This window comes from Diceros bicornis, chromosome 8, assembly GCF_020826845.1.
Source record: "Diceros bicornis minor isolate mBicDic1 chromosome 8, mDicBic1.mat.cur, whole genome shotgun sequence".
NCBI lineage: Eukaryota > Metazoa > Chordata > Mammalia > Perissodactyla > Rhinocerotidae > Diceros > Diceros bicornis.
The window spans coordinates 21,635,746-21,647,051 of NC_080747.1; the positions used below are offsets into that span (position 1 = coordinate 21,635,746).

The 11,306-nt window shown below is 35.3% G+C and overlaps 1 protein-coding gene across 7 annotated transcripts in view; it reads left to right on the top strand.

The window, feature by feature from the left end:
• Positions 1-10,490, top strand: part of TBC1D19 (TBC1 domain family member 19) — a 140,981-nt gene extending 130,491 nt beyond the window's left edge. For 5 of the 7 annotated variants that reach the window (XM_058546840.1, XM_058546836.1, XM_058546839.1 and 2 more), the window contains 3 exons: positions 4,116-4,237; positions 8,975-9,045; positions 10,067-10,490. In XM_058546840.1, the coding sequence (XP_058402823.1) occupies positions 4,116-4,237; positions 8,975-9,045; positions 10,067-10,141 (268 nt within the window). In that variant the 3' untranslated portion in view covers positions 10,142-10,490. The remainder of the gene's footprint in view (positions 1-4,115; positions 4,238-8,974; positions 9,046-10,066) is intronic. The other 2 variants (XM_058546841.1, XM_058546837.1) reach the window with 1 other exon arrangement.
• Positions 10,491-11,306: the final 816 nt, after the last annotated feature.

The window sequence follows — 11,306 nt, forward strand, 5'->3', positions numbered from 1 at the left end:
GTTGTATTTTCATTTTCATTCAATTCAAAATGTTTCTTAGTTTCTCTTGTACCTTCCTCTTTGACCATGGGTTATGTAGAAATGTGTTGTTTAATTTCCAAATATTTGGAAAGATATATCTTTCTGTTATTGATTTCTATTTTAATTGTGTTGCAGTTAGACAACATGCTTCATAAGATTTCAATTCTTTTATTTTTTTTTTGAATTTTTATTTATTTATTTATTTTTTCCCCCAAAGCCCCAGTAGATAGCTATATGTCATAGTTGCACAGCCTTCTAATTGCTGTATGTGGGATGCGGCCTCAGCATGGCCAGAGAAGCGGTGCGTCGGTGCGCGCCCAGGATCTGAACCTGGGCCGCCAGCAGCGGAGCACGCACACTTAACCACTAAGCCACGGGGCTGGCCCAAGATTTCAATTCTTTTAAATCTGTTGAGGTTTGTTATATGACTCAGAATATGATCTATCTTGGTAAATGTTTCATGTGCACTTGAAAAGAATTCATATTCTGCTAGTATTGGGCAGAATGTTCTATAAATGGCAATGAAATCAAGGTTGTTGATAATGTTCAAGCCCTCTATACACTTGTTAATTTTCTTTCTACTTTTGATTATTAAGAAAGAAATGTTAGAGTCTCCAATTATATTGTGAATTTGTCTATTTCTTCCTTTATTGCTATGTATATTTTTACCTCATGTATTTGAAGCTCTCTTTTTAGGAGAATTTATCTCTTTATCATTATGTAATGTCTTTATTCCTTTATTCCTATGTCTGATATAGTCATTCCAGCTTTCTTTTAATTACAATTTGCATACTGTATTCTTTTCTATCCTTTTACTTTTAATGTATATTGATTATCAATGTCTATTTTTCAAGTGACTTTCTTGTCAAAAATATAGTTGGGTCTTCCAGTGTGGTAGTTTGTCTTTTAATTGGTGTGTTTATTCCATTTACATTTAAGGTAATTGATATTATTGGATTAAAGTAATACCAGTTGATATTATCTACTGTTTTGCTAGACATTTTCTTTTTGTTCCATGTGTTCTTTATTCCTTTTTCCCTCATTTCCTGCCTGCTTTTGAATTGAGTATTTCTTATTCCATTTTATCTCCACTATTGAATTATTATGGATCCTTTTCTATGTTGCAGACTGCCAACTTCTCATTGTATCCTCACATGGTGGAGAGCAGAGAGGAGAAACAAGCTCTCTTGTGACTCTTATAAGGGCACTAATCCCAATCATGGGGCCTCCACCCTCATAAATTCATCTAATTCTAATAACCTCCCAAAGGCCCTGCCTCTTTGCTGTTACCATCACAGTGTGGTGGGGGGCCAGGTAGAGGTAGAGTTTCAACATATGAATTTGAGAGGGAGTGGGAGACACAAAAATTCAGTCTATAACAGTGACCTAGGGCTTACAATATATATCTTTAATCACATTCTACCTTCAAATAAACTCCAAGCCTAGATGGCTTCACTAGCAAATTCTACCAAACATTTCAGGAAGAAATAATATCAATCCTTGTTTTTCTCTGGCTACTGTCAAGATCTTTGTCTTTAGTTGTCAGCAGTTTGGTTATGATGTATCTGGGCATGGATTTCTTTGGGTTTATCCTATATTTGGGATTTGTTGAGCTTCTTAAATCTGTAAGGCTTATGTCTTTGCCAAATTTAGGAAATTTTCAACCATAATTATATTCAGTTATTATTATTATTATTATTTTTTTTTTTTTTTTGCACCACACTCATTTTCCTTTTCTTCTGGGATTCCAATGACACAAATGTTAAAATTCTTGGTCTTATCTCACAGGTCCCTGAAGCTCTGTTCTTTTTATTTTCAATCCTTTTTACTCTATGGTTCAGATTGGGCACTTTTTATTGATCTATATTCAAATTCACTGGCTCTTTCCTTCGTCATTTTCATTTTGCTATTGAATACATCCAGTGAGGGTTTTGTTTTTGGTTTTTTTGTTGTTATTGTATCTTTGAGTGCTAAAGTTTTTGTTTGGTTCTTAACAAAACTCATAGAACTGTGCATTAATAAGGGTAAATTCTACTATACATAAATTACACCTCAATAAACTTTATTTCTAAGAAACTGATTCTGTGCTATATATGGGGGGGCACAATGTGTGGTACTATTGTTTTAATAAGAGTCTATGAGAGATCCAGTAAAATGAAATTAACTGTAGTTAATAATTTAGATTTAAAATTCCAATGAATTTTTTTAATTTAAAAAATCCAGTGGCCAAAAGTTTCTTTGGCATCTACAAACAGATATTGTAAAACCAACCAAAAAGCTTAATTTGTCAATACTACTGCCAATATGTACTTTGTTATATTAGAACAATAGTTATCTAGTATTGAGTAATTTCTGAAACTTGGGGGTCTTTTTCAGTTTTAAGAGAATTAACAGATACCAGCAAAGGCAATCTCTGTGTCCCTTTCTCTCTTTTAAGAAAATAAATTAATCCAAAAAAAAATGAAAACATTAACTCAAAAAGATATATGCACCCTCATGTTCATTACAGCATTATTTACAATAGCCAAGATATAGAAACAACCTAAGTGTCCATTGATGGATGAATGGATAAAGAAAATGTGATACACATGCACACACACACACACACGCACACACACACACACCCTCCAGAATATTATTGAGCCATAAAAAAGAATGAAATCTTGCCGCTTGTGACAACATGGATGGAACTTCAGGGCGTTTTATGCTAAGTAAACTAAGTCAGGCAGAGAAGGACAAATACTGTATGATCTCACTTATAAGTGGAATCTAAAAAAAAGCAAACAAAATCAAACTCATAGATGATACAGAGAACAGATTGGTGATTGCCAGAGGCAGGGGGTGGGGAGGCCAGTCAAATCAATGAAATGAATGAAGGGAGTCAAATGGTAACAAACTTCCAGTTATAAAATAGATAAATCATGAGACTGTAATGTACAGCATGGTGACTATAGTTTACAATACTGTATTGCATATTTGAAAGTTGCTAAGAGAGTAAATCTTAGAAGTTCTCACCACAAGAAAAAAAAATTCTGTAGCTATGTATGGTGATGGATGTTAACTAGACTTACAGTGGTGATCATTTTACAGTATATACAAATATTGAATCACTATATTGTTCACCTGAAGCTAATATAATGTTGTAAGTCAACTATAACTCAATGAAAAAATTTTAATAAAGGGAAAATAGCACAGATACTTATCTATGTAACACTATAACAGTTCCAGCAAAGAGTTTGGCAAGCACCTCTCGGAGTAGTCAAGTGATGTTTAGATGCTAATAAATAGTATGGAAATGTGAGAGACTAGTTTATATCTTGAGGCCCCAAAGCTAAAGAGTTTGTTTCTTCGTTCCAGAGATAAATTGTTATTGTAACATAACCTGCTTATACATAGTGGGATGTCATACCTCTTAGGATTTTTTTTTTTTTTTTGGCAAAATGGAATTCAGTTGAATATTCTGCTTGACCTTTCAGAGTTCTGATAACCTCCTCTTTAAAATGAAGGGTTTTGAAATCAGAAATCAGATGAAAATGAAAGTGAAATCAGAAATCTATTTCTAAGGTCCCTTATAGCTTTATAAGAAATATATAATTATATTACTACTTGTTATATTTCATTCATCTTATATAGCCATTTGACTGAAATGTAGAAATATAATTAATTGAATTGGAAAAATATGCAGCTATCAAGCACTCTTTCAAGTATTTTGAATAAAAATTCGAATGATCATGGCTTGCCTAGAACTACTAAGACTATAAGATCACTTCATTGGTAGCTGATTAGTACACAGCCTGAAAAACAGAATGTAGAAGTGAGTTTTCTAAAGGCTGAACTATAACATAAAGGAGAGCCCAGCAGATATAATTCTTCTTCTTAATTCTTTGAGACCACTAATTTGAGAACTCATGGTTTCTCACCATTGTACTTTTGCAGCTTTTAAGAGAGTTCCTGAGTTTTAAATGCCCTGGTGATTTCTAAGACTCGCAAAGGAGTTACCTTAGCAATAGAATTGGTTGGGCTCTTCTGATATTGCCTTTTTGTGAGAAAAGATTCCAGTGGTAAAGTTTATTTTCTTTTTTCTTTGCTTACAGGCTTCGCATATCATTTAAATGGATGGTTCGAGCTTTCTCTGGATACTTAGCTACAGATCAACTCTTGCTTTTGTGGGATAGAATCCTAGGATACAACTCGCTGGAAATTCTTGCTGGTAAGAGTAAGTGCTTGTTTATAAAACACGTGCTGTTTCTGTAGTAAAGCCCCTTTCTTTTCTAATATTCACCATCTGTATTTGGAGTTCGAGTCTACAGTTATCTGTCATGTCTAATTCATGAACATTTAATAGATTTATCTGCCTTGGAAGACAAGTACTGAGGTTTTGCATTGTAGATACTTCTGTGTAAACTCCTGACACCAGTCTATTCCTAGTCTTTCTTCTTGGCTCCCAGAAAAGCCCATTTTTCCTGCTCCCAACCCCCCGACCCCTCCTTTTAATTCATCCAGGGCTTACTATCTCTCGGCACCCATGAGGTCTGTGCGGCGGAGTGTAGATATACTTCCATTCTACTCGGGACTCTTCTGACTCTCTTAGGGTTCTGTTCTGTGCCCTTCTCAACTATTACCTAAAATCCAAACTGAGACTGAGCCTCAGCATAGCGGAAATCTCAGCTCTTCTGGACTTCAGTTTATAATGGATTCAAAAGGTTTTTGTTTTTGCTAACAGTCTCTGAATCTTGCCCTGCTGGCTGAGTTTCCCCTCTTAGGAATTCTCTTGAGCCAAAAAATATTTCATCTTTTTCTCAGGAAGCCACAAGTTCATCTCTCATTCGTAATTAAACAGTTCTTACAACAGATGTACACACAAGGCAACTGTGTGATACCGCATAGGGTGAAGATTTCTTATTAATTATATTATTTGGCTTCTCTTGTGTAAAATAGACTCAGTTATTTTTATCATTGGGATTATTAGGAAATTCAAATAAATATTACAAGCTTTTCACAACAATGGATGGAGAACAGAAAGTTGGCAGAGTGCTGGGTCCAACCATCTCCAGTTGTGTGATATTGAACAAGTTATTTAACCTGTGTGAGCCTTTGTTTCCTTGTCTGATATTGATGACACTGTAAAGACACCTCTCTTGGCAATTGTGGAAATAATGCTTAATTGAAGAAGACCCTTTTCTTGCAGAAGATTCTCTAAGTACCATATTACCATATTCTTGAATGCTGAGAGGTCTAGAGTAATTGGGTGGCATTTTGAAAAGGAAAATTAGAGTAATAATAAAGGGCCATGAAGATAAATGTTGCCCTTGGTGTAATTAAAGATATCGCTTACTGATGTTTTTAACAATTCCTAGTATCCTTCTATCTCAATTGTTTTTAAAGCCCATACAAATAAGAGTTAGGAAAGAATGGTCTGCCTTCATCTCTTTTGGCTGAATGGCAGTGATACATACAATCTAGAGGTAGAACCTCTTAGAGGTCATCAGGTATAACTTCTTTTAAATATTTCTGACAGGCAGTCCTCATCCTGTTTGAACACTTCAGTGTTGGGTAATCCCTGTCCTACCAGGTAGCCCATTTCATTTCTGGATAATATGACTTGCTAAAGTGTACTCCTGTTAAACTAGGGTTATCATAACTTTTTTCTACTCCTGCAACCCCTTCTTTCCCCCAAAGTCTTCTATTTTCCAGGCTAAGTAGCCTTGTTTTCTGCTCCTGTTTCTTAGGCAACAGACCTTTAGACTTTCCATCAAATAACTCTCCTCTGAGTTTGTCATAAATTTTAAGGAGTACTGTATATAGCTTTTTGTATCATTTCAAAAAGATGTTAGAGCACGTTAAAGAAAGGGGTTCAGTGTAAGAAAGTACTTTCTAATAATTAGGACTTTCCAAAAGTGGAATGGGCTTTTTAACCTAAAGGGTTAAGAGATTTTCTACTATGCAAGAAATGTTGAATTGGAAGACCTTCATGGCCTCTTCTAATTTAAATTCTTTCATTCTGTGACTTATCACCCCTCAGCAAACTGAAGTGAAAGAGAAATAAATGAATGTTGAATACTGCATTTACTCTAAGCCAGGCACTCTGCTTTGAGCTCAATACATTAATAAAAAAGTTACCGACGCGGCCGGCCTGTGGCCTAGTGGTTAAGTTCGGCATGCTCCACTTCAGCAGCCCAGGTTCGGTTCCCAGGCGTGGACCTACACCAGTCGGCAGCAGCTGTGTTGTGGCAGCGACCCACACACAAAATAGAGGAAGATTGGCACGGATGTTAGCTCAGGGCAAATCTTCCTCAGCAAAAAAAAGAAAAACTTTACTGATGAATAGATAGTAATACAATCCACACTGTTGCATCCATCTACTTTCCTTGAGTGTTTTTTTCAAAAATCAAGAGGGAAGAATTGTAGAACATCTAGAAATGGAACTAGACTGATGGAAGCTCCCCTCCCATGGAATTCAGATAAAGAGCCACAGGGTAGATAATTTCATGTGGATGTATACAAATTAGTTTCTATTATTTCATACATTTTTTGGTCTGAATATTTTCAGACCACCTTTTTTGCTCAAGCGAGTTATTATATAGTCTTTAGAAATATTTTAATAACTGTTACTGGCTTTAATTGTGAATTAATTAAAGCCTTTTGAAGAACAGTGTAAAGCAAAGGTACCTTAATGTTCATGATAGAGTTGCCTAGAATTAAAGTAATGAGAAGTTTAAAAGACCAAAAGTAAATATTAAAGTTTCTATATTTCATATAAAGCATGATTTCAGTTGAAAATATCCCAAAGTATAGACCTTTTCTCCTTGGCAAACAAATCTGCTCTGCGGAAGGGCCGGGCAAACCAAACATGAAGCAGACAGAAAGGAACTTCTGTGATGTGACACCAAGATAAATAAAGGTTATGAGCACATAGGCATTTTGAATGCTGAGGTCAATTAGTGAACTGCTCTTTTTTCCCCCTCTTATCTACCTTTGGAAAAACAATTTCCCGCCATGTAAAACTCTTTCCTGCTACAGCAGAAAATTTGAGCATCCTGTCAAGCTTTCACCAACTCTGTTAAATTATACACAAAAAAAGGAAGTAATGATCATATTCTTTAGCCTCTAGAATGTCTCCATTGTTAAATATGATTCCAGGTATTAGGAAACTGTAAAGAAGTTGCTGGTCCACAGAAATCGTTTTCTTTAATATTCTTATAAACGTAGAAGCTCAGTGACTTTAACGTGCTTCAGTTTTGGCCTTTTCATTTAAAGGATAAATTCTTTGTACCAGATCTCTTATGTCCCTTGTTACGTATTAAATAATCCCAGCTGACTTGACTTTTTAACTTTTGTTTTACCACTACCATCTTTTTCCCCCTAGAATTTTCCTAACTAGTTCTAATGCTTTTTTGCCAAACTGTCCAAAATCTATTGTCCCCTAGAAAAATGCCTGAGCTTCCCAGTCACTGGTTGCACTTTGCCTCTATCTGGGGCAATTAAGAGGCCTGGATCCGGACTTCTACTCTTCAGGCAGAACTGCGTATCTGTCAGAGCTCAGGACCACCATGGCATCAGTCTGCGTGCCATCCCTGGAAAACCATTCTGAGGGACAGCAGAGAAAATGATTCTTAGGAAAGCCCACAGAATTCCATGTCAGGGATGAGTCATTACTGCTTGTCTTCAGTCTCAGTAATGTCATCACATGGTGGTTAGATGCTCGGGCTCCAGAGCCAGGGTTGAGTCTTCACTGTGCTATTTTCTACCTATGCGACTCTGAACATGTCACTTAAACTCACTGTGCCTCAGTTTCCACATTAGTAAAACTGGGCTAATAAGAGTACTTAACTCTTAGAGTTGGTATGAGAATTAACTGCTAGTATCATTATTATTATTATTCCCATAGTAAAAATGTATTTAAAAAATATATATATATTTGCATTAGCTATGCAGTATACTTAAGAACCAATCTTCCAAATAATTTTAAAGATTCCTTACCATTCATTCCCTAAACCTCAAAGACTTATTGGGAAGGGAATGTACTGCCACCAGTGGCGATGGGAAAAAAAGAGAGAAGTCAAGAGTCACCTCCAGGCAGTACCATCTGTTTCCTTATCAGGATTGCCTGCTTCTTACATGGGTCCTTCTGTTGTTCATGACTCATTCCCTCACATGAGGTTTTATGGTAAATTATATAACAAGAAGTATTACATGTTAGCATTACTCTTTTCATATGCGTATGATTAATGGAAACAAAAATCCAAATGTCATTTTCTACTCAATGTATGTGATTGACCTTCAAGATGTCCTATAATGGTTTGCTTGATTTTTCTTCAAAGTTTCAACTTCTTTTTTCCTATAGCCAACATTAATGTCAATGTCAGGATCAGTCCCACAGCAGCTTTCCCCCCAGACATATCCATTTATGACACTCTAAGAAAGTCAGTGCTGAATACAAAAATATAAGTATAACAATATTGTAAAAAATGTTAAGAAAAGCCTTTATTGCCACATTTCTATCAGGATAACTCCTTGATACATATGAAATATGATCTGATATATTTAAAAATTCAGTCTCTGTATAACTTTTCAGAAGCTTCTCTATTGCATTAGTAAAAAACACCTGCATCAAAATTGACTTTAATTTATACGACAGTCATTAGATCTTCATGCCATTTAAAAACCATTGTAATTTAATTTGTAGATATTAAAGAAACAATTTATAAAATGGCTTTTTTAAGACCAATGAATTTCCTTTTTCCAAAAACTGTGGGTTCTGTTTATCTAGGCATCAGGCACTATTCTCCAGAGAAGACTATTTCCCTTCATCACAAGACCTTAACTCAGAATGCAGGCATGAAGTCATGGAAAGCACTAGTTCTGGGCTCTCATAGTGGGTTGTGGGCATAGCAGTAAAGTTGTCAGGCTGACGAGTAGGCTGTCAGTTGAAATAGTGTGCATTCTTTTCCAGTCCTGGCAGCTGCTGTGTTTGCTTTCCGAGCAGTGAACCTGATGGAGGTGACATCACTGGCTGCAGCTGAAGTAAGGATAAGTTTCACTCAGATGGGATGGAAATAGTTCCTGAGAGACTGCCAGGCTCAGGCACTTTAGTCTCAGATGCATAGGACACACATTACTCCTAGCCTAATTTTTTAACTTGGGTAAAACCTGTAAGTTCCGAGCTAAGTAACGTTAAGTATTCAAAATTCCTTTATTACTTGAAAACAATCTTCTTGTAAAGGAGTCATAAACAAGATTATTATAGGAAACCTTATAACCATTATGGGAAACAGGATGCCAAGTAATTTTAATTGAAACTATTGGGGCTTATGTTGCATTTTCTTATTATTGTTCATGCCCATGTGCTACGCTCATAGAACAAAGAAAAACTAGTTGAGCGAGTTAAAGATGCATGTGTTTGAATGATATAGTAAAGATACATAGGCTTCTTTGGTTATTTTAATTGTGAGTTAATTATTTAGAGCTGGTTTCTTTTCAATAGTATAATTTATACCTGAAACTTGGTTCAGTTAAATAGTGGCTTAGCATATTACTCAATTTGTTATCTCTCATAGAAATGTAAATTTTATCCCTAAAATAGCTGCCTACATTCTTTGTTTAAAGGGAAGAGGATGTTTATGCCTTTTGCAACTGAAGAAACATTAGTTCCATCTCAAAATGATTTCCTGAAGTCAGTTACTCCTTATACTAGTACAACAGGACTAAGATTCGTAATGTACGTTTATTTATAGAAGCAAGTTGAAATGTTAGACCTCTTATAAACTCATGCTACCTTGTATATTTGAAGAAGGCTCAAGGCTAAAGTCCAGGTTATTTTCTACTGCACATTTTAGCATTTTGCACATGTTCTAATATTAAGATATTCAGAAATGAGAAGGAAAGTTGTAGCTTCAGTACAGAAATTTAGGACAAATCAGAAGAACTTAAGAGTGTGTGTTGATGCCAGAATTACATTGTAATGGTGTTTCTATTGTACCTTATTTCATAGGCTTCACTTTGCTGATTAGAATACTGATATTAATAATTCTTTTTTTTTTTTCAGGCAGTTCTTGCTGACCTTTCTACTTTAAAAGTTATGCCTCTTCTTCAGATTTTTCTATTTGCTACTGTCACCTGATCTTCTTCAAGGTCATTGACAACACATCTAGTTTTTTCATTAGAAACTAATCATGAACTATGCAAACTCTGCATAAAACCAAAATTAAACTTTGCATATAAGCCAATAAAGATCATGTTCCTTCCTCAGTTAAACCTAAGTAGTTTTTCACTTTTTGAAACAATAACTCTGCACACCAAATATTGCACTGCATGCTGCTGAATTTTGAGAGAAGCAATAGACGTAACTTCTGCAAAATCGAGCATACTTTGTATGTAATCCTGACTTGTAAAAGGCATGTAACAATATATGCAATAGGAACTAAAGATACTGTAATAAACTTGAAGAGGTAATGTCACCTCTGGGACAATTCTCTTATGTCAGTTTGTAAATTTATCTCTAGATAATGTATCGTCTTGTCTTATAAGTTGCTCTTCGCTCAGAGCCTGGGTAGGGTAGGATGTGGGAAGACTTGAAAAAGATAAGGCTTTTAAGTAGAAATTCGAATGTACTTCAGTGTTTTTAACTTTTCCCTCACCGGAGGTCTTCTAGATCCCTCTCCAATTTATTTCTCCCTTAAAGGTCTCTACTGGGGAAGGTCAATGACAATTGTCTCCAGCTGACAGTATTTTATTCCTCACTTTCTGAAGAAAGTCAGAAAATTACGGAGTGATCCCTTCAAACTTCTCATCTTTCCATCTCTTGGTTAGAAGACTTGACTCTGCTGAGGCCTGTTGACAGATTCTGTTACTTTGGAAGTATACAAAGAGGATACCCAATGATTCAGTGAAGGGAATGGAAAATCAAAACCATATCCACTTTTGCTGAAGCTTGGTTTAACGAGACTTACTTCTAGGGCAGAGCAGCTGAGAGACTAGAAGTAGGTACTATACATTCATTCTAGAACTGAAAACATTATGCAAGACATCAATCTTATTTTGGTCTTTTTTGTAAAACCTTATTTTATATTACTTCCTAAAGACCTATCACTTATGTAATATGGAATAATAGTATGTGAAAAGAAGTCCAAAAATTATTGTCTTTCAAATTTAGACTCAAATTCAGGATGCTGATCATTTCAACAAAACTCTAAATTAATGGATTAATACTCTTACTGAATGCCTAGAATTGTATTAACTTTTATCCAAATGTATTTCCTGAGTCTTTTATTTATAGAGTATATATT